Here is a 23,898-nt window from a genome sequence, read left to right on the forward strand (position 1 = left end):
TTTCATATTGGTTTGCTTAACCTATAGCTGCTTCTTTTTTCTTCTTCTTAGCTGAATACAGTTGTCTTTGTATAGTTATCTGCTTCTGACTGGCTGCTGCTAAGGTTTTATTAGCCACGGAATTCAGCTCTTCAGATGACTGTCTCTCTATCCCAGAAAAAGAGAAGGAATCACAGCCTCTTCTGGACTCTCCTTGTCTCTTGAACTGGGCAGACCAGAACTAGACACAATATTCTAGATGTGGCCTCCCTAGGGCAGAGTAGAAGGGGAGGAGAACCCCTCTCAATCACATTCTTGATTCACCCCAGGCCACCTTTGGTGGTCTTGGCCACAAGGACACATTGATGGTTTATGATGAACTTACCCACCAGCACTCCCATGTCCTTCTCTGCAGAGCTGCTTTCCAGCAGGTCTAACCTGTATTGGTGTGTGAGGTTATTCCTCCCCAGCTGCAGGACTCCTACGCTTGCCCTTGTTCAACCTCATTAGGTTCCCCTTTGCCTAACTCTCCAGCCTGTCTAGGTCTTGCTGAATGGCAGCACAGCCTGCTGGGGTGTCAGCCACTCCTCCTAGTTATGTATCATCAGCAAACCTGCTGAGAGTACACTCCATCCCTTCATCCAGCTCATTGAGTACAGCTATGGGGTGGAATGGTGGTTAAGTTGGAGAGAATGAACTAAGCTTCTCTGCTGAAAAACAAATCGTTTAAGGCTTATGGCTGATAGGGCAGGTTAAGGGAGCTAGTAGTGATTGATTCCATATGTACATTGCAGCATCCTGGAAAGCAGTGGGATGGCAAAAGGACAAAGTTGCCTCTGAAAGCTCAGAGACAAGCTTTTTGCTTATGTGAAGTAAATTGTTTATGGAAGTTATTCTGGGATTTTTTTTTTTTCCTTCATGATGAATTTGTTGTTGTCTGATGTCTGGCTTTACATTGAAGAGGAACAAGGGGAAAAAAGCATACATAGCAAATTTAGGGCACAGCTTCTGGGCATTTTTAGGTGTTAAAGTACCACTTCTGTGTATCTCTGTTGGGTTTGCTGTAGAACAAATGTTAAACACGAAAGCTTCCTGAATAAGACTAAACTTCAGTTCCTTTGTTTCTGGAGTCAAAAATTGTCCTGGTTTGAGCTAGAACAGGTCTAATTCTGTTCAGTGATTTGACTTTTCAGCTCAGTCTGATCAATTCTCAGGGCATGTTTGCACAGACAGTAGCTGCTTCTAGCAGTGAGAGCACTGATGGGGAGAATTAGTACTAAGGCTTGGGGGTGCAGAAATATTCTTGCCTTAGACTTGCTCCTGTGGACACCAAGGTCACTGCTAAATCTTGTGTGCCATGTTTGCACTAAGAGGTGGAACCTCCAGGAAGAAGCAGACAGGATGGGTGATCCTAAATTGATCAAGGGATTCCATCCCATGGATTTCATCTTTAGAATCAAGCTGAGGGATCACCATGGTCAAGCTGCTTCTTTCAAGGGCCAGTGTCTGAGGAGGACTCTGTCCATTCTGCCTTTGATCCCAATCCATGAGTTTCTGAATCCAGTTGCAGAACCCAGCTCCTAAATCTGATTCTTATCTGCTGTGGAGTCCAGTTAGGGACTTCCCCAGTGCCTGCCTGCAGCAGTGGTAGTGGTGGTGATGCCATCAGGGGGCTGGGTTCCATAATGGTTTGTATCTACTTGTATCTATTTCATGTTGTTATTTTCATTAAAGCTGTTTCCATTTCCTTTACCAGCCCATCAGTCTCTCTCAAGGCAGAGGGGTTCACAGACGGTCTCTGGCACTCATCTAGTGGCCGTCCCAGCCCAAACCCTTGGCAAAAATTGAGAATTATTTAATGCAGTAATGAACTTGTTTTGTAAAATTTCAGTCCCGCACACAAGCTAAAGCAGTGACTGATCTGTGTGCAGGTACTCCAGTACTGCCCCTTGCCTGTATTCCGTATTAAGCCCTTGTTGGTTCCATTCCCTCCAACACATTTAGCTCAACACTTCTTGTTTGGAACCAGTGTTGAAGACAACAAATGAACAAAAAACCACGAACCACAACCAACCACCCCTCTCCCCCCAAACTCTACTTAAAAATTTCACTCTTGTTTAATACCATCAGGCAATTAATGAGCATGTGGTAATGTAAAGGAGAGGCAAGTCCCTCTGCCTCTTTTAGAGCATTAACTAGCTTGGTGTAATCTCACCTGAGTAAGTCTTAATATTTTGTGTCAAAAGTGGCAGAATTTGACTGTGCTGAGAGTTTAGAATCAAAGCAAAGATAAGAAAATAAAGAAGCTGTTTACCCAACCTGCTTCTTTAATGGAGACTGTTACCCTTCTCTGCAAATTTCAGACTTCAGGTGGTTTAACTTAAGAAAATCAAGTTTAGTCTCTGTTGTGGCTGCCAGTGAGGCTGCGTTAATTTTTGTTGCAAACATGAAGTGGTGCTGCTTCAACATGTAGGAGCTTGTTGAGGATGCAGCCACTGAGTTTCTTGCTCCTAACAATGCTGGGAGGAGCAAGTCTAGACCCTCTTTCCCAACCCGACCCTGTTCCCAGGAGGTGAGATACAAGCGGCGTCTGGTGCAGGCTGCTGGGGTTTCCCCTTATCCTGATGCTGGCAGAGGTATTTGTGTCTGGGTGATACTGGGAGCTGCACTTCTAGCCCTTTCTAGGTCTGAACTGTCTGTACTTCTCTGTGGCCAGATGCAAAGCAGTAAAAAAAAGGAGAGAAAAAGAAACACACAAAGAAAGAGTGCAAGTGTCAAGGTTGGAAAGCTACGTGGGAAATGAAAAACACCTGAGTGAGGATTGTGAAAGAAAAGGAGCAAAGCTAGGCAAGACTGAGCAGGTAGATTACAAAATCAAAGAGAAGTTTCCAAGGAAAAAGTAAGTTATTTGAAAGGAGTGCAACTAAAGGAATCATCCACCAAACCTATTACTCAATTTTCAGTTTTATGTGAGGAAAAGAAGATGACTTGAGTTAGTTGACTGAAGCATTTGTACTTCATATGGCTCTTACTGCTTACATGCAAGCTGCTCTTCTGATGGTGTTCTTACTACAGGTTCCTGGGTTTATTTTGGTGGGTTGGGTTTTTTCCAAGATCAGACAGAAGATCTATCTATCTCCTTATTTTTCTAGAGGGCATTAGTTTGCCTACTACCCCTCTACACATTCTTGAAATTCACATCAAACAGCTGCAAGTAAACACATGTGAAAGCATGGCTAAGAGTCAAAGCAGAACCAGAGGATATTTGTTAGGTCTGGATTCCACAGGCTCAAAGTCTATACTCTGCATTTTGAGTCAGTGTATGAAAAGCAATAAAGAAGAAGCTATTTCACCAAGTGACTAACTCAGTTGTTTAGGAAATCCAAGATTCCTGGCATTTTTAAAGTTTTCACTTTTTTTTTTCGCCCAGTAATATCAGAATTTATTCTGGGACCAAGTTAGGAATTTAGTATTCCAACAAAATGCAGTTCCACTGGCTGTAAGACGGTTCTCCTCGTTCAACAGAAGCTATGCCACTGCTTTAACTGTAAAAGCCAGTGCCACAGCTGTACCCTGGCAGGCTCTGAGCCTGTCACACATTCCCCCTGCCCTCAAAGCTGACAGCCTGCCATTTACAAAGCTTTAGCTAAACTAATGGCTTTATTCCCCATGGATTTTGCATTACAGTGCACTAATTTCTCTTTAATGTTTTAGCTTCATCTCATGCCATAAATGCACATTTAAAGGTGCTCTGTTGTTACTCCTAAATCCTTTAGGCATCATGAGCCACTGCAAAGAACCGTGAATTTGCTGACTCTATCATGACCCCTCAAAAAGATAGCCAGCCAGGCCCTCCCAGTCTGCCCACACACCTACCTACACCAAAATCAGTTTGGTTACTACGTTCCAACTGTGTCTTAAACAATGAAGTCAGTTTATATGAAAAACTTGCACTCGATTAAATTTAGTTCCATTTCTGTGTAGAGAATTGGGCAGTCAGCTTCAACTTATGTGACTGAAGTTTAGATTCATATACAAATACCACCTCACTCCCTGAATCCCAAACTAACAAAACAAAACATCACTTTGTTAGGAGCAACGGATCTTTGGAAACTCCACTGTTTGTAAAGTGCCTTTTTAAGTATTGAGCAACATTTCTGCTCAGAAAGTGCTTCTGAAGGCAAAAAGAGCAAAGAGTTGCTGAAACATTTGAAGTTTGGCTTTCCGGAGGGTTTCTCTTTTGTTTGCTTGTCTTGTTGCCTAGAAACTGACCTAAATAAGAGCCTCCACGTAGACAGAGTGTTCTCTGGTGGAAGCTCTCTGATGGGGGACTGTTTAACTGATACGAGCAGGACCAAAAAGCACACACACAGAGTGAATGCCCAGCAGCCACTTTGTCCAGGCAGCAAGGACAGAGACCCTTCTGTTTCAGCTTTAGCCCAAGCATATAAACTGCTCACCCTTTCATCTTGCCAGCTGGTTTGAATATTGGGGATGAATATTTTTTACTTGTACTTTAATCTGTCTAGCGTTTTAACCTACCTTGGTAACAAGACTTCTCTGGGTACGAAGAACTGATAAATCCAGGCACTGATATCTATCATCCTCTCTCCCACCATTTTCTGTGGAGTATCTGAATTTCAGCTCTCTGGGATGGGTAGAACATTAACAGAAATAGCACAACGGGTGATAGCCAGAAAGACAGGGGACCAAGCAAGATCTTGAGGTGCCCCAAAGGTTCTTAAAGAGCTCATCACAAAGGGATATATTTCACATATGGAATTTGTGATTACCCAGCAAGTGATGAAGTCACACAGCTTAAAACCAGCCTCTAGCTGGCAGCTCACTGGGTGTTTATGTAGCATTGACTGCACGAAACATTTTAGCTTGAGAAGATACTGATCTTTTTTTATTTTTTTTAGAGGACTGGAGTCAAATACCACTGTTAGCAGTTACTGTACAGAATAGCTACAAGCTTTTTCTTCTTTTTATTAAGGATAAATTCTGTTCCTGGCAGTTTGGTATGGTACATTCAGTACAAAAAGGAATACTTCAAACCCACAAGGTTTTCTTCCTCAGAACTGGATCAAAATAGTGCAGCTCTTTCTTGTATTTTTTCATGCCTATCTTACATCTTCTCTCACACAACTTTTGGGATGTCAAACTTTGGAAAAGCAAAAAAAAAAAAAAAAGGAAAAAAAGAGATCCCAAACCAGCAATCTCAGTGTTCAGACTCTTAGGCCAAAGTCTTAACTGAATGCTTTACATTTGTCTCATCAATAGAAGTAGCCTGATTTCCAGAAATGCTGAATGTTCTCAGTGACTCTGAAGAGCACCTCTAACATCTAAAATTTGTGGTCCTGATTTTTTTGAAGCCTAAATATGGATTCATAAGCCTTATTATTAGAAATCCTGATTTGAGAATTTGGCCTGGCAAATAGAGCACCTCGTTTCTTTATTCATTGATTTCTTCTTCATCATCTTCAAATGTTTCCTCTCCATCATTTGCTGTTGCCTCTTGGTATTGCTGATACTCAGAAACCAGATCATTCATGTTGCTTTCTGCTTCTGTAAATTCCATTTCATCCATGCCTTCTCCTGTGAACCAGTGGAGGAAGGCCTTTCTCCTGAACATGGCCGAAAACTGCTCCGAGATCCTCTTGAAGAGCTCTTGAATAGCAGTACTGTTGCCAATGAAGGTGGAAGCCATCTTGAGGCCACGTGGAGGTATGTCACACACTGCCACCTTGACATTGTTTGGGATCCACTCCACAAAGTAGCTGCTGTTCTTGTTCTGGATGGCCAACATCTGCTCATCAACCTCCTTCATGGACATGGGGCCACGGAAGACAGTAGCCACTGTCAGATATCGCCCATGTCTCGGATCACAGGCTGCCATCATGTTCTTGGCATCAAACATCTGCTGCGTAAGCTCTGGAACAGTGAGTGCTCGGTATTGCTGGCTGCCTCGAGCTGTCAAAGGAGCAAAGCCTGGCATGAAGAAGTGAAGGCGTGGGAAAGGGACCATGTTTACTGCCAGCTTCCGGAGGTCGGCATTGAGTTGGCCTGGAAAACGCAGGGATGTGGTTACCCCACTCATGGTAGCAGAAACCAAGTGGTTTAAATCACCATATGTTGGAGTGGTGAGCTTCAGGGTGCGGAAGCAAATGTCATACAAAGCCTCATTGTCGATGCAGTAGGTTTCATCTGTGTTTTCTACCAGCTGGTGGACCGAGAGTGTAGCATTATAAGGCTCCACCACTGTATCAGAAACCTTGGGGGAGGGCATGACACTAAAGGTATTCATTATCCTGTCTGGATATTCCTCTCGGATCTTGCTGATGAGCAGGGTTCCCATGCCAGACCCTGTCCCTCCTCCCAGGGAATGAGTGAGCTGAAATCCTTGCAGGCAGTCGCAGTGTTCACACTCTTTTCTTACTACATCGAGCACGGAGTCAACCAGCTCTGCCCCTTCTGTGTAGTGTCCTTTAGCCCAGTTGTTTCCTGCACCAGTTTGTCCTACAAGAACATACAATAAGGAAAGAAAACACACATAGTTATTGACAAGGTTTGGCTTTTGCATGCCAAATGGCTTCACATCTGTAGTAAGAGCTGCTATAAATCTGTCAGGTGGATGTTGTGCTCTCCAGTTTCACTTACAAGTATCTTTGGAAATACCAACATAAACTTTTTCTCTCTCCTTTTGCCTCAGATTCCTGGTAGCTTCCATTTATGCCTTTAAGAGTTTCTTTTTTTTTTTCCTTGATATTTAACCATGGCCTTGACTCCTTGTTTTGAAAGCTTTCACACTCCCAGTCCTGCCTATTCCACAAACACAAGATGACTGTTTAAATACTTTCTGTTTATAAGGCACATGGATCTACACGAAGCTAAATCACAGAAGCATGTTTTTAAACGAAAGCTTCTTGGACTGTTTCCATGAGACACAGAGGTATTGTTGTTGTAATTCAAGGAGAAAGCTGGGCTTCAGGAGTCCTATCTAATTTGTTACATCAACAACTATAATGTTTTAAATTCATGATTACCTAGCCTGAATGAAAACACCAATCAACAGAAGCCTCAAGAATCAAAAAAAATGGGAGTTAAGTGCCCTCTTGCTTTTTGCTGGTTTCCCTGCAAGCTCACTATTCTTCACGTTCCACAAAGCAACTTGCAAAATTGGATCACTGACATTTCATGAGCACCTCATTTTCTCCCCAAGGCTTCCATTTTTCTTCTATGTATCACTCAGTTTATTAAGATGGACAGTATGGATCCTTTGCTACATCACTATGTTGTTACCACTTAGATAACAAGGAGGGTTAAGTGGGGAGACAGTTTTTTAATGACTCTGTTCCTCACAGTGACTACTACAGGCACAGATTGTGCCACTGAACTTACCTAGTGGTGCTGCTGTGAGTGGAATTCAGAAAGAGCAACCATTTCAGAATTAGGTAGAAAGCTGTCAGCTCCTGCCTTGTTCTCTGAGACCTTCCCCTTCCTTCCTATTCCATGTCCCATTTCAATTCCCAGTGCACCCTGTTGGTGCCAAACCAATGAACCAGGGAAGCTGCTTGCTGGGATATTGTTTAAACATGATGCACTTTATTTTGACTGTATAAAAGTTTGGCTTCCTCATTATGTGTTTGCTTAGCTAAGGCATTGTTCCGTATGTTGCTATATTTTTTCTTTCTTTGAACCTCAGGAGCTCAGCACTTCCTGCCCAGCTGGGCAAAGCACAAAGTAATGTCCTTCCAGAATTAAATATGCTTGTAACCACCTGCAGTCCGCTTGAGCAGATCCCTACTACAGACAGGGCTGCACACTGACAAGCAGTCTGCACCCCAAGATGTAGAAGGATCCTAATAAAGGCAAATTCTGAGTTTAGGACTTTATTTTGCAGGCTGCCCTGTGTGTAAAAGTCGTATCATCCTTCTTCAGTGGACAAGGAGAATGTAGAATAAAAGAGAATGAAGAGGAACAACAAACAAGGCAAGAAGAGTATGGGAATTACTCTCACAAATGTGTAAAAGTTCTTTCCATGGGGAAAACAGAACCAAGAGAGACTAATTTTACTTGCTTTGCCCAGGGTCCCAAACATTTTCATTTGAAATTTCCTGCTGGGCACATGTATATGCCCAGTAATCCAACACTTCCAGACCCACTGGCTCTACTGCACTGTAAGAGCCACCACAACCACACAGAACATTTACAACAAACCCTGGACAAGTCAGGACCATCTGGAGGTGCCATGGCTCTGACAAGGCCGCAATGCACCTGGACATTTTGATCATGACCTGTGAAACCGTACCCTCCACTTACCAGGTACCAAACCTCTGAAAATCTTAGAAAAACATGAAATTATCAAATTCCACCAGGACTAAACCTCTAGGTGGAAAATGAGCCCCTGTCCACTAAAATCAGGACCTGGCAGGTCCTTTGCCAATCCTGGAAGCTCTGCATTGGGTGAAGCCCATCTCTAGCATCTGCCTTTTCTTGCTGTGCATTTACCAAGACCTAAAGTCATCCACACAAAGCAATCCTACAACTCATCTGCAGTCTTGGTCCTGCAGCTCTGCCACCATTTCTTTCTCCAGCACACTGCAGGGTTATCACACACATTCAGGTCAAGCTGGACATGCACAAAAGCCATTTTTCTAACAGTCTGGTTTTTTAATTCCTAAAATGGCAGCTATTTCCTGCAAACTTCTTCCACTCCTCCCCTTTCTTCACAGCTTGAAATAAAAGATAAACCTGGGAAGAGAGATCAGCAGCTTGCACCCCAACATTTAGAAGCCTGAACACCTTCAGTGCAGAACACATGGTATGATTTGGGGAGGGAAGGACAACTCCTGTGGCTAGCTAAAAGCTGTATGATCTGGGGAGGGAAGGACAACTCCTGTGGCTGGCTAAAAGCTGTTCTGAAGTTGCCCCTACCAGTTGAGAAAACTTAAACTGGGATGGTACCTACACAGCAAAGCTAGCAAGGGTATACAAAGGAAAAGAATGACAAATGCAAAAATGAACAAATGAAACCTGCTTAACAAGGGGAGATACATCAGAGTTTACAGCAGTTCCTGGTGGGCAATCATGCTGTTAGAAGGCCGCAAGACCGGCTGCTTTCATGTAACAAAATCATTCCAGATGCACTTCTTCACCTTTTCACAGAAGCACAGAATGCTTTAGGTTGGAGGACACTTTGAAAGGTCATCTAGTCCAACCCCCCTGCACCGAGCAGGGACATTGTCAACTAGATCAGGTTGCTCAGAGCCCTGTCCAACCTGACCTGAAATGTTTCCAGGAATGGGGCTTCTACCACCTCTCTGGGCAACCTGGGCCAGTGTTTCACCACCTTCAGTGTAAAACATTTCTCCCTTCTATCTACTTGAAATCTTCCCTCTTTTAGTTTAAAACCATCACCCCTTGTCCTGTCACCACAGGCCCTGCTAAAAAGATTGTCCCCATCTTTCTTATAGGCCTCCTTTAAGTACTGAAAGGCCACAATAAGGTCTTCCCAGAGCCTTCTCTGAACAACCCCAACTCTCTCAGCCTGTCCTCACAGCAGGAGGGTTCCAGCCTTCACATAATTGTGGTGACCTCCTCTGGACCTGTTCCAACAGGTTTATATCTTTGTCGTGCTGAGGACTCCAGAGCTGGACCCAGCACTGCAGCTGGGGTCTCACCAGAACAGAGGAGCAGAATCACCTCCTTCAACCTGTTGGCCACATCTTTAGACCACTACCTTGTCAACATAAGAATTAAAGCACGAGGATTATTTTTGTGTCCATCTCCTGCTGGTCTGAGCTAAAATTTCTGTATCTGGAGTATGTGATCTTGCACTCAGTATAGATGAAATACTCCTTGCCATGCAGAAATGGACACTCACAGGTGTACACAAACAAAGGCAAAAAACATCTCCGTTAGAATGAGCCCTAACTGCCTAGGGGTACAGCAGCAAGTACGGGACTGCCAGCTTCTGCCACAAAATCCTTTGTGGGCCCAGGCCAGATTTTTTAAAAAAGAAAATAAAATGCTTTGTTGGCTTTTGACACACAAGATCATTACTTCAGCACTCAGGCAGCCATTCTGCATTATTCAGCAGGTTAGGAGGACAGTGCCTGATGCTGGCAGGGACCTCTGTCAGACAGGAGTTGATCACATGCTATCAGTCCATTGTTAGCTTGGCAGGAAGGGAGTGAACCGGACTGTTGTTGAAGACACTCTGAATGGATTTTGCTCTGATTTTACTGGTAGCATGCTAAAGCTGCAATTCAGGTATTTCTATAGGTCCAGTCAATTTACTTTCAGAGGACTTATGTGGCCCTTGTAAGAGAAAGGGAAAGGAGAAACCTGAATAGAAAAACATACTTCATAAAACTGCTATGTCTATGGCTTTTCTCCCCAAGCTTACTTTTACCTATTGTAGCAAGTTCCTTTGAAAGAGGCACTTTAATATCACTGTAAGAACAACAGGGACAGCATTGAAAGTTGTAAGTCAATTAAAGGGTTAAAGTAACTCTGTATAGCTTCTTACTCCCCACCTCAACAGCAACAACCCAGACTTCAGTTTGTTTTATACCACCCAAATAATGTTTATCTTTTCTGTGTCAGTCCTTGGCATTGTTCCTTGCTTATGTTAACACAATATCCCAAACCAAGTGACAACCTAAGTTTGCCTTGGCAGGAGGTAATATGATTTCTGGCTAGTGCCGACCTGGAAACCAAAAGGACAGGAGAGTTCTCATGGTTGCTTTCATTCAGACCTCCTGTTTCAGCAATGGATCACTTAACTTTCACACACTGTTTCTTTAGTCAAAGGGACCAGTAACACTTTTGTACTTTGTAAGGATGCTATGAAATTTAATCCCAGTAACGTGCATTTTTAAGCTGAGAAGGAAAGTAGTACAGAAATTGAAGTGAAACAGTAAGGGCCAGAACAACCCCCTGCAAGAACACTGCAATACCAGGAGTTCCCCACATGCTCTCAGACTGTTCCTCATTATGATGAAAAATAACACAGTAACTGGCTATATATGACCATGCTTTCCGTATTTCAGTTGTTCTTCCTCCAATGTTCACTACACTCTTCAGGATCTGCTGAAAAAGTTGAATTACACAGACTATAAATGATTAAATGCTCAACCATTTAATGTGAATTCAAGTGAAGAATACTCTGGGTGGTTTGTGTTGAGGGTATTTTCCTTCCCTCTCCATTTTCTGCAGAATTTCCATGCATTTTGTTATAAAGAAGTGGTCTCAGGATTTCTCTGGAGTTCATATATATGGAAAGCAAATGTACTTTACCTGAATACCACAGGAAAACTTTCTGTGGTTTGCTAACTGAAAGAATGACTAACAGAAGTATGACTTTTTCAGCTAACAGAATCTTTTAGCTGACTTACATATCTCTGCAATCACATTGTTAACCTGTTAGGATTCCTCTGCGCTAATGATTACTTTGGAATAGCTTAAATGCTTTTGACCATTCACTTGGTCACCTGTTGGATCGTTAGGTTTTCTTAAAGGTGTTGTCTACATACCAAAGATGAAGTTGTCAGGCCGAAAGAGCTGACCAAAAGGACCAGACCGCACACTATCCATGGTTCCTGGCTCCAAGTCCACCAAGACTGCCCTTGGAACGAATTTCTGAGCTGCAATAAAAAGTAAGCATGCCTTTAATCTCTTGAAATAACAATTATGGCTCTCAATACATAAATACATTATGTCTTACATTATTTGACCAGTATAGGTTGTACTTATATAAATATTTCCTATACAGAAAGACATGGTGGTGAAAAAAACACAGCACCACAGGAACAAATCAATTCTGCTTGAGAAACAGACCTGACATCACTGGGGTCATATAGATGGTTTATTACAATTTGTAAGCTCTTTTCAAGCAATAGATATGAGGGAGGGAAGGTTTTGGTTAGAAAAAAATGGGTAACATGTTCTTTATGACCAAGTAGATAATCTTTTCTGTAAATGAGGTGAGTGAAGGGGGTGAGTTCAAATGATCCTAACATAACTCACAAGCCTTTAATGCTTGAAGGATTCACCACCACTGAGAGAGCTGCTTGGTGGCAAACAGAATAGATTAGCACATCTACCACAAAGTACCAGGACACTCAGGTAAATAATATGAATTAACTTGAGCTGGACAAAAGATGAAACATTCATACTTGCAGGTACATGCTGACAGACCAAAGGACTCATGATCCCCATTTTACACAATTAACAACCTTCAACACTGGAGTGACTCAGAGGATTTGGGAGCATTTGGAATCTTATTATTGGCTTCTCTATTACCTGTGGCCCAACCCTTTCAGCTACAAAATGAAGAACAGAGTACTGGCTTATATAGCCACCCGCTTATTTGGGGGCAGTTGATAAGATACTTCTGATGAAACAAGGCAAACACCTAGCACAGTGATAAATAATGAGCAAACCTCCACCTGCAGACCCTAAGGACAGTCTTTTGTGCTATTTCTCATCTATTGGAAGAGATTGCACCCAGTTATCAGTTTATAAGAAGGGCAGATAATCTTTTATGCGTACATTGGGTTGAACTGGGGGGCTGATGGCATGTAAGGAGTGAAATTATTGTGCCCGCTCACTCCCACGAGTTCCCCATCCTGTGCCCCTCCCCATCCCACACTTACAAGATGATTCATTATAGTAGACATTGATCCTTTCCAGCTGCAGCGCTGAGTCACCAACATAGCCTCCGGCTGGGTCAATGCCATGCTCATCACTTATCACTTCCCAAAACTAAGGGAGGAAAAAGGAGATGTGGGTTGGGAACTCCCCTACGGAGCACCGGGGGCCCTGTGGGGTGGGGCGATAGGCCCGTGGCTCGGCCCGGCCCGGCCGCAGCTGCCGCATTCCTGGCGTGCCCAGGACTGGGCTGCAAGGATCAAACCGGGCAGGCACCGGCAGTCAAACCCAACCGGCTAACAGCGGCCACCCCCACGCAGCGCCGGGCTGTTAGAAAGCGGCCGCTCGGGCTTCTGCCGACCTTCCCCGCTTCTGAGCCACGGCTTGGCCAGTTTAAACATGAAAATAATAAAACAATGGTTAAAAAGAAAAAATCCCGTTTGGTTCCTGTACTTCTCAAAGCCTTTTATGGTCACGGGGAATGGGGAGATGCGCGGCGTCCCGAGCGCGCCCGGCGCTTCTCGGAAGCGGCCCGGAAGAGCAGCGTGACCGCTGGCGAGGGGTGGCTGGCACAACCCAGCCCCACGGGGCCAAACAGCCCGGAGAACCGGCCCAGGAGGACAGCGGGGCTCAACCCAGCCCCACGGGGCCAAACAGCCCGGAGAACCGGCCCAGGAGGACAGCGGGGCTGGCGATGAGCGGCGGCTGGCACGGCCGAGCCCCGCAGGGCCAGAACAGCCCGGAGAACCGGTCCCTGAAGGGCTGGGAGGGTCCGGAAGCGCTGGGGCAGGCAGCGGCGACCCTGGCTGCCCTCGGGCTCACCTTGGTGCCGATCTGGTTCCCGCACTGGCCCGCCTGGATGTGCACGATCTCCCTCATGGCAACACCACCGCTCGCCTCAGCTTTCCCGCCGCTATGCGCGGCGCGGCCCGGCCGGGCGGCGCTTTATGGGCTCTGAGGCGGTGCCCACTCTCCTCACCCCCCCGCCCCCGGCTCCATTCCTGCTCCCCTCCCGCCCAGAGCCCGGGACCGCCCTCAGCGCCTTAGGGCCAAAGCAGGCGTTCGGCACCCGCTTTGTCGCATCGACCCCCTCACGTTTCCCTCATCGGGGGTTCCTTGGGAGCTCTCATGCCCCAGAGGTGGCTGCCTTCCATGCTGTGCTTCTCCCCAAACGCGGGCTTGTCACCTCCACCCATCGAGGAACCCTGCCCTTGTTGTGTGCAATGGCACACAGTGGCCTTCGACTGCTACTTCTTGGCCTGCTCTGGCAGATGGCGACTTTCACTAAAGCGGCAACATCCAAAGACATGGGTGGACCTTCTCAGCGCCTTGCCAACAGCCGTCTTCTTTGCATCGCTGTTTTCTGCGGTGCCTTTGTCAGCTTGTAAGAAGCCTCTCTATGAAACTTGTAACTGGAAAGGTAAGAAGGCTTTATGGACGAACTGTCCTGAAAGCACAGGTACCACAGTACAGAGCATGGCCTGGCGCATGTGGAGTTTGGATGGAATCACAGAGTGGACAGAATATTCATAGAGTTGGAAAGGACCTTAGAGATTAGCCAGTCCAATCCCCTGCTGCTGTGGGCAGGTACACCTTCCACTACTCCAGGTTGCTCAAAGCCCCGTTGAACCTGGCCTTGAACACATCCAGGGATGGAATATCCACAACCCCTCTGAGCAACTTGTTTCAGTGCCTCAGAATCCTCACAGTAAAGAATTTAATCCTAATGTCCAGTCTAAACCTATCCTCTTTCAGTTTAAAAATATTATCTATCATCCTATCACTATGCTCTTGATAAAGTGTCCCTCCCCGTCTTTCCTATAGGTCCCAATTAAGTACTGGAAGGATGCAATAAGGTCTCCCTGGAGTCTTCTGTTCTCCAAGCTGAACAACCCCAACTCTCTCAGCCTGTCCTCACAGCAGAGGGGTTCCAGCCCTCACATATTTTTTGTGGCCTCCTCTAGACCCACTCAAGCAGATCCATGTCTGTCTTACACAGGACCCAGCACTACAGGTGGCATCTTACCAGAGCAGAGCAGAGGGGCAAAATCCCCCTCCTCAAACATTTGCCCATGCTGCTTTGGATGCAGCCCAGGATGCGATTGGTTTTCTGGGCTGTGAGTGCACATTGTCCATTCATATTGAGCTTCTCATCCACTAACACCCACAGTTTGATTTTTGACAAAAAGGGAGATTTTTCTTTCTCTACCAGAGGAAAAACAAAACAAAGACAAAACCCAACCAAGTTCTCTCAACTGCCGTATCTCTTTTATGGTCCCTTTAAGTAGCCATTGCATGGTTTCCCAGGAAGGAAACAGCTGCCTTGCTCAGCTGCCAGTTTTAATGCCAGTGTGACTTTTCCATGGGATATAATTTTCTAGGTAGCGTATTCTGATATATAGTCCTGGTGGGAGATATTCCTCTGTCTATGCACATCTTTACTGTCTGATCACATGTTTTCTACTGTGCACGAGCAGCCAGAACCTCCTTACCTACTTGCTCAGAGGTGACCTGTCTGGGATTGTCTGGGTGAAGAATCTTAGATGCTCCCTGCAGTTTGACCACAGTTGACGTAATCCCTATCAATCGATAAATAAACCCCAAAACTGTAGGCCATCTCCTGCCTACCCACCCTTATGTTACTGTTACATGAACAATGTCAGCTAGACTATGTGCTCCAGACTTGCCTTTTCATAAATGTTTTTCAGCAGAGTTAGCAGCTTCTTGAAAAATGACCTCTGAGTACCCTCCACAGACCATGCTAAGCTGAATCAAATGTCTTCCTGACATCAGTAAAGTAGTTGGAGAATCAGTGTGTTTGCCTTGTAAGCAGCCACCAGGGCAGGACTGGATAATATGTGCCTTTTTCTCTGCTTGAGGACTCAAAATAAATGTCCTTTGTGTCATCTGCATTTTTGGAACAGATCCAGAAACAACTTCATCAGCCTGATTAATGAGGTAGTCTCAGGCTTTGCTTGCATCTATATGTCCTTGAATACGTCTTCCACGCCTCGCTTTCCCCATGCTTTGCAAATCCTTCCATATACTGTTGTATGGTTCATACTCACCATCCACTTGCCCATTAGGATAATTTCTGCTGGTATGTCACTTTTTACAAGGCATTTAGTTCCAGGTCCAGTTAGTGGTGAGGTTGAGCACATATTCCCAGTACGCACGCACACAAGCACACCTTCACACACTGTCCTGCTTTGAGTTAGAACAGCAGTACTTCTGCTTAGTGAGTTTACTTCTCAACTCAGTCTCTGTTCAGTGACGGCACTTTCTGAAGTTCAGGGCATATTTGCACAGCCACTAGATGCTTCTAGCAGTGAGAATGCTGATAGGAAGAGTTAGCACCAAGGGCTGGGGTGCAAGCCAAGATCAAGCTACTTCTTATGTCCCATGTTGAGGTGCAGTAAGAGGTGGCACCTGCAAGGAGGAGCAGACAGGACAGGTGACCGTAAACTAACCAACAAGGGATTCCATCCCATGGATGTCATTCAGTATAAAGCTCAGGGATCACCAGGATCATGCCTCTTCTGTGGCCAAGGTCTAAGGAGGACTTTGTCTGTTCTGCCTTCAATCCTGATCCATGAGTTCCTGAACCCAGTTCCAGAATCCAGCTCCTGAATTCAGTTCCCATCTGCTGCTGAGTTCAGTCTAGGACTTCCCTAGTGCCTGACCACAAGATCAGTGAGGATGGTGATGCCATAAGGGGGTTGGGTTTGATACTGTTTTGTATCTGTTTGTACACATCTCATCTTGTTATTACTTTCATTAAAGCCTTTTTAATTTTCTTTCCCAACCACTCAGCCTGTCTCCTTCCCTTTCTCTTCCCTTTGGGAAGGCAGTTATTAGAGAGTATCTATCACTTCTCTAGTGGCTGTCCCAGCCCTAACCCTTGAGGCTTTGTATGTGTGGGAAAGTGGTGGAAGTTTTGGCTTCTACATGGTGTTTGACCAACTGCTGCTCCCAAGCAGTGCATAAACCTTTCAAAGATGACAGATACCAGCAGTGCAACTTACACACACAGCTTTTCAGGAGTCACATGCAACCGTTTACCCAACAAATTTACATCTCACTTGTATAACTCTGTAAGTATGTTCAGACCTGAATCAATTTGCAGATTCTCCATGTTTCACTGCTGGTAATCTGAAAAAAAAAGTAACACCTGTTTATCAGATGTACATGTACTTTCAGATTATTTTCACTCATGCTTGAGTTTACTTAGTAGTTCAGCTGACTTAGGAGGTGGAGGTACTAAAATAACCTATGTCTACAAAAGCCTGCACAGTCTCTAAGTCTCCTCAAGACTTGGTCTGGGATTTTAAAGGCATTTAGGTGTTTCAAAATCCTACTATGTACTTAACTCTATGGATTACTTCTGGATGTATTTTAAAGCTCCACTAAACACCTCTTGGAAATTTAAGGCACCTAAATGTCTTTAAAGATTTCTCTCTAGGTATGTCATCTGACTGAGCCTGTGAGATTCATTCTACAAATAGACTAACATAAGAGCTGTGAATTCTGTACAATAGATTTTCACTCATTTCATTTGGCTGTGTAGTCTCTTTCTCAGATAGCTGGAATATATTTTGACTTCTAACCTTCATAACTCACATTCTTATTCATAGCCTATTCACTTCCTAGGCTAGTTTAATATGTAGAAGATGCCTTTTTTTGCCATGCACAAAAAAGGAAGAAAGCTTTCTTAAGATTTCACTTGCAGATTTATCTTCTTCATTGTTTTTCCTTTCTTCCTTCCTTTTGCAATTTTCCTTTCTTCTTTCCTTTTGCAATTTTGCAGCTCCTCTTCTGTTGTTAAAAAAAAAAGTCGATATATTCAACCTGAGAAATTAGTAAGATGGTGTGATAGCTACAAACTGTCAGCCCAGCTTTGCAAACTCATTTTCCTGATGGTCTCTTGAAAATTAAATTTACATGGTACTTGCATACTGAGAGCCTCTTGCTCAGGTCTCTTGAAAATTAAATTTACATGGTACTTATACTCAGAGCCTCTTGCTTTCAGGTGTGGAAGCAAAAGATGAAATAGTAAAAGAGGTCAATGCTTGCATTTTATGGAGTGGCATGACCCTTTATGACAGACAGAATGTGGGTTAAGGAAGACCTGACTGCTAGGTAAAATCTGGATTAGGCTGACATTTCTAGTTGGTAAAAGCCCAGAACAGTTCATTTCCACAGGACAAGTCTTTGGTGCTCCAGTGTGACAGGCAGAGCCTGCGTGGTTCTTTATTCCTGTTAGCCAGCACTGACAAAGGTTTTGGCTGTCTGACTTGGCAGTGGTGTCAGAGAGTAACAGCAAATGAAATACTCATATTGCTTCTGCACAAAATCCAGCTGCCTAGAAAAATCTATATATGTTCATGACCAAGACAAACTGATGGGGCCATGTGGGGTTGCAGAGCCTCCAGTGTTCTTGTCTTCAGCCTTTCTCACGTACTCCTTGCTCTTGCAAAGGCTAAAATAGGAATGAGTACCTACCAGATGATGATTATAAGGCAGGACAGAATGTGTAAGGTGCCCATGCTACAGAGCAAAAGGATTTTCCAGTAACAGCAGCCCAAGCAGTGCTCATCTGCCACAAAATCACATGGAAATTTTGCTTTTAATGCCCTGGAAAAAACCCAGCAAAGTTCTTCTGTATTTAGCTAGTCATATGATATGATTGTTAAGCTGCTTCCTGCTTTTCAGGAAACACATTTGTGTTTCTGTCAGGGCTGTTGCTAAGACTAATTTCTGTTTCCTGGAGTTTTTAAGGACTAGTGAGAAATTTATGTCATAGCAGCATAGTTAGCATAGTAGCTACTATTCTCTTTTTCAGAGTGATAAATCTGCTGTATGTTGATACATAAGAATATCAACAAGTGGCTGTCCAGTGATTAACTGCCAAAGTAATAAATATCATCCATGTGGTGGATTCACTCTGAAAGCTTGTAGAAGGCTGGTAAATACTACTAACCCTACAGTCACCTTTAGGAGTAAGGTCCCAGGGTCAATGTTGTTCCTCTCTCTCTTTGTTAGTTTTAAAGTTTTTCATGCAAGTTTAAAAAAAGGCAGAGAAATAATCTTAAAACAAATTGGCTTTGGGATTTTTTTTCCTGGCTTCCTGAGGAAACGAAGCATGAGAAGTCATGCTCTGTGCAAGTGTGTGTCCATATATATCCACCACCACCTCTTTTTCAATCTGTCAACATCTTTTGACAAGATCTTCCAGAGGCACATGAATTCCAGAGATACTGCAACCACAATAAAAAAGTCTAGAAACAGGTCAAGAACTTGACAGCATGGTCAAAACTTTTAAAAGGGGAAGTGAGACAGCAAAACACACACACAGAGGAGTGAACAATATCTTCATGCATTGAGAGAGCTGGGGTTGTTCAGCCTGGACAAGAGAAGGCTCTGGAGAGAATTTAGAGCAGCCTTCCAGTATTTGAAAGTTGCCTAAAGGATAGCTGGAAAGGGATTTTTTACAAAGGCATGGAGTGACAGAATGAGGGGTAATGGCTTCAAACTGGAAGAAGATGGATTTAGATTAAACATTAGGAATAAATTCTTCACCATGAGGGTGCCAATGCACCTGAACAGATTGCCCAGAGAAGTTGTGGAAGCTCCAAGCCTGGAACTGTGCAAAGCCAGGCTGGATGTGGCCTTGAGCAACCTGTTCTAGTAGGAGGTGTCCCTGCCTATGGTCCTTTCCAACCCAAACCATTCTATGACTCTATGACAATAAGGCTAACACCAGTAGACACATTTATCACTGGTGTTCTGCAGCTTACGTTTTGCCTAGAGAAGCCACTGCAGTTTATATGATCCTCAAAGAGTTTCTTGCTTTGTTTCCTCACGTTAAACTTGTTGCTGTGAAAGCTGTGGTGTCGCTAATTGTCACCTATGCTCAAAGATAATACTCAGGGGTTTGCTTTAATGCTGCTCACCTGTCTGCTTTATAACTGTAGCTGTCAGTGGAGGTGATGCTCGTGTTTGTGGTTTAGCCCCTGAGATGTGGGCTGAACTTTGTGATGGTAAAGCAGAGTCCACTACACTAGCTCAGGGGTAAATATGTTTATGGGTGAAATATCTGAGAAAGACAGTGAAGCAACACTGGTGGGCTCCCACCATCTTGTCAAAACGAGGTTCTAGCTGCATTTTCACACAGTTTTCTTTTTCTCACTGTTTGCCAAGATGAATGGAAACCCACTATAACTCCAACTCTGAATATTAACATATTTGAGTCCAGTTGCCTGGGCACTTTCCAGCACTTGCTGTTTTTCCCTTTGTAATACACTTTCTGTCCTTAAGAAAGGAGTATTTTCCTTTAGCCCTTCATTTCTCCCTGTAATTAGATCCAATGCTAACAGTAACTCATGCAGGACTTCTTGCAAAGTTGGTCATAGTGACTTTTATGCAACAACTGCAGCAGCTGGAGAGGAGGGACGCATGTACCTGCCTGTTTTGTCAGGCAGAGTGTGTGTTTGGTGTGGATGTGTTTTTAACTTCCATTCTAACAGGTCACTTAGCTACATAAACAAACAGAGCCAAAGGATGGGCTGCATTCTGTGTTCAACAGCCAGTAAAACATCTCAGTTAGTGGTTTCTTATAGCTACAGCCAAGAGTATGAGTTAAGGCAGGGATTTATCCATCTCAGCTCTCCAGCCTCTCCACACACTGGAGATTTTGGGGGATTGAGCTTTTGAAGGGCAGAGTGAAACCAAGTTTTAGCCAGAATGTGTACTCTGCATTATCTGAATCGCACAGTGAGAGGTCCAGTTGTAAGAGAACAAATCTGAGATATTGCTGACTGGCTGTTGGAGTTTGTCAGCTCTGAATAGATGCCAACACAATGCAGAGCTTATTAGTACATTCCTGGTGTTTTGAGTATGGTAAATACCAGACTGAGGACAAAATGGTCTCTTAACCAGAAGTGATGGTAAGAGTATGTTCTGACCAGGTGAGTGCACTGACATCTAACCTGGTAAAGTTAGATAATGGTTGGACTTGATGATCTTAAAGGTTTTATCAACTAAAACAATTTTGTGATTTTATGATTCTATTATTCTAATCTAGAATTACATCCCTGATATTAGTCACTACCAGATGCTAGGCAAAGAGTATGTTACTGCTCCCTCCAAAATGCCTTTCTACATCCTAATGATCAGTAATTAAGGCTTTGTTGAACAAAGAATAGACCTGGACCATGATATTTAGCAGTCCTTTGGAAGCATCCATTAAGTTATGTAATTGCATTTTAAACTGCGTTACAGTTTCAGCCTCCAGAGTCCCCTATGACATTGCCTGCCACACACAACTCAGTTCCATTCTGTGAAGCACTTCTTTCTGTTGTAAAGCTGGTGCCTTAGTTTGGTCCCCTATGGTTCTATTCCAAGAAACAAGAACTAACATTTCCTTGTGACCTTTGTAGCTGTGTGTAAGGTGATGGTATTAGTATTTGTTTTCTTCTTTCTTTCCCTAACTGTCCAACATTTTCTGAGATGAAAGTATTAGCATAATTAATCTTTGAGGGGAACATTGCACTCCTGAGATAGTCCTTGCTGATCACCCTTATCAGTGTGTACTAGTGCTACTGCAGCCTCTGTGCAACAGGAGTGAGAGTATACAAGTCATAGCCATCAATTTAGGCAGTGGTATAGGATGCTTCCTGCTCTAATCTTTATTTTCTAATAACATTGTTTCCCCTCTGGATTGCTGCTGAGTTTGTTTTTTTCTTTTTTTCATGGAACTATCCACACTGCCTCCAAAATGTCTTCTAGATCCATTCACTGGACACAGGGTTGTTTTCCCTTGTGTTATGCAGTTCTGAATGTTACATTTCATCAGGTATTGTTTTGTTCAGATCAGTATCACAAAATACTTCTGAAACTCAGTCCAACTGATGGCAGTTTTAACTACGCTGAAGACTGTTAAACGATCGAATGAGTGGACTTGGTAGTGCCAGGTTAATGTTTGGACTCCACGATCTTTAAGATTATTTCCAACCTAAATGATTCCATGATTATTTATTTTCCCTGGATCATTTACAATTAAGATGATCGGGTCGAAACACAGCCAATGGACCTGATCTTGACTCTTGTTGCTAAAGCAGAAGACCACCTCCATCTTATCCCATCCAGCTTAGCCTGCCTAAGAGTCTTGACTAAAATGTCTTACAACAGGGATATGTAGTGTAGCATGTAGGAGGGGAAAGGGGGAAAGGATAGGTGTAGGTTCTATTGAACAAACTAGCTTTTCATGGTTTTATTCCATGAGGAAAAAAGAAAAAGCCTCTAAGAGAAAGGGTTGGAGTCTCATGTAGGGTGTCAGTTATTTAACACTTAGTAAGCCAAGCATCTATTTGAGATGAAATGTGTGGCTTTCCAAGTACAAGAACTTCATCTTGCTGAGAGAACAATTTACAAGAGGAGGGTTTTAGCTGAAATAAATTATAAATTGCCCTGGTGAAGACTTGGGTTTCACAGGTGAGTCACAACTTTCTTCCTTACCCTTTTTCTTGGGTGGTGAGTGGCTCCTGGCTGCCACCCTTCCCTCATCAGCACAGATCCTACTCATCTGTCCCAAATGTCCAAACCAAATCAGCGTACCGCCTCCAGCCTGCTTCACAAGTGACTGCCTCAGATTACATTTGTAAGGAGAAGAGCATGATTCCTCCGCAGCACCAAGAGTGCATCAGAAGCTAAGACTGGACAAAGCCTGGCTTATTTTTAACAGCAGGGTCTGCAGCATTGTCGGGGGTGGGTGGGTACAGCCGCTGAAGGAACGCGGTCTGAGCCTGAATGTGCAAAAGCAGCTGAAGCATCCCCATCTGAGCAGGGTGCTCCCGGTTGGGAGTTAGGAGGGGAAGACAACATTTACACGCAGAGAACACAGTGTTTTCCTCTTAGAAAACCACTCCGCAGCAGCAAGCTCAAGGGTGTATGTGCAGTTTCCTTGGCCTGCAGCCTGTTAGCAGCATTACCATATTAATGATTTAAAGGCTTATGAATGCTAAGAATGTAAGAGGTCAGTCTGGCCCACGGCCAGGACTCAACCCACTGCCCGCCCAGGGTGAATAATCCCTTTCACGGTCGGGTTGTTAAACAGTGTCCCAGGACGCAGAATGAGATGGGGTTACAATGTATGTGGACTGCACAATCGAATGCCATTGCTTTGCAGGAAGGGTGTGGAGGCACAGTTGTTGCCTGTGCCCAGAAGATTTGCAGAGGGAGACATCTCTGTTGTATGAAACATTTTGGCCGTGGTGTTCCCTCTCTGTACTGAATAGGGACTTTATAGTACGTGTGGCCTGTTTGATCTGGCAGGAGTAGGGCGCAGCTCTGAGTAGTCAGAAAAGGTTTTTATCTTAGGGCAGCACCTTGGTTAATGTGGAAGATAGTTATGCTAAAAATGCTACGTAAACAAGGAGGCTGAGCAGTTCTATATAAAAAGACTTAATGTGACCTACAGATAAAGCAAGAGAGATATCAATGTCTTTTTTACAAGTTACATTTGCTCAAACACCTGCCCCCCTCCCCAGCCATGAAGTATTTTTAGTTTGAATGTGACCAAAGGGAATCTGGAAAAGGTGATGGAAGGCCACAAGAGGAACAACATTAACAGGTGGCATGTTTAAAGGGGTCACCAGAGCATAATATAGAAAAATAGCAGAAGAAATTGAGTGCTTCACGCTGGTGATGTCTAGGTAATGGCATCAGACATAGAGAAAGGTTTAGATGAAAGGAAATGGGAGCAGTGTAACAAGAGCTGGGAGCTTCCAGGTGAAAACCAAATGTAGAAGTTGGAATTTTCTAGGGAAAGAGAACTAAAAACACAAACAAATGCCAGAACCAACCAAAAAAAAACCCCAAACAAACAAAAAAATTCACCCCAAAACAAAAACAAACAAAACCCCCAACCATCCAAATCCAACCCTTTGGAGAGGTGTAAGTCATGGAAATAAAACTGGCTTACCCATTAGATCTCCACTGCCTTTAGTCATTACTACTAGTAACACTCTCCATTAGATTGTAACAATCCTTTAGAGGGACTTTTTACAAAGGCATGTAGAGACAGGGTGAAGGGTAACAGCTTCAAACTGGAGAAAAAATAGATTGAGATTAGACATTAGGAAGAAATTCTTCACCATGAAGGTGATGAAGCACTGGCACAGGTTGCCCAGGATGCTCCAAGCCTGAAAGTGTTCAAAGACAGGTTGGATGCAGGCTTGAGCAACCTGCTCTAGCAGGAGGTGT

The 23,898-nt window shown here is 43.9% G+C and overlaps 1 protein-coding gene across 6 annotated transcripts; it reads right to left on the reverse strand.

Annotated features, from left to right (window-relative positions):
• Positions 1 to 501: 501 nt before the first annotated feature.
• TUBB6 (tubulin beta 6 class V) lies at positions 502 to 13,538 on the reverse strand. 6 transcript variants are annotated; one of them, XM_054382006.1, is made up of 6 exons: positions 13,459 to 13,538; positions 12,642 to 12,750; positions 11,520 to 11,630; positions 6,408 to 6,498; position 6,345; positions 4,912 to 5,800 (listed from the first exon to the last, which is right to left on the reverse strand). In XM_054382006.1, exons 1-6 carry the CDS (start codon positions 13,513 to 13,515, stop codon positions 5,435 to 5,437), a joined length of 735 nt encoding a protein of 244 aa, XP_054237981.1. In that variant the 5' UTR covers positions 13,516 to 13,538; the 3' UTR covers positions 4,912 to 5,434. The 6 variants fall into 6 exon arrangements, with proteins under 6 accessions (XP_054237979.1, XP_054237981.1, XP_054237982.1 ...); XM_054382004.1 differs by adding an exon at positions 502 to 507 and having other exon boundaries at positions 5,489 to 6,498; XM_054382007.1 differs by lacking the exon at position 6,345 and having other exon boundaries at positions 4,912 to 5,571; positions 6,406 to 6,498.
• Between the last annotated feature and the right edge of the window lie 10,360 nt (positions 13,539 to 23,898).

This window comes from Indicator indicator, chromosome 6, assembly GCF_027791375.1.
Source record: "Indicator indicator isolate 239-I01 chromosome 6, UM_Iind_1.1, whole genome shotgun sequence".
Taxonomy (NCBI): Eukaryota; Metazoa; Chordata; class Aves; order Piciformes; family Indicatoridae; genus Indicator; species Indicator indicator.

Excerpts from the sequence above, each read along its gene's own strand:
- TUBB6 (XM_054382001.1), bottom strand. The coding sequence starts at position 13,515 with ATGAGGGAGATCGTGCACATCCAGGCGGGCCAGTGCGGGAACCAGATC. Across the intron at positions 11,631-12,602 it reads GGGCACAGGATGGGGAACTC|CTCAGAAATTCGTTCCAAGG; the intron begins GTGGGAGTGAGC and ends TTTTTATTGCAG. Across the intron at positions 6,499-11,519 it reads GCCTGACAACTTCATCTTTG|GACAAACTGGTGCAGGAAAC; the intron begins GTATGTAGACAA and ends ATGTTCTTGTAG.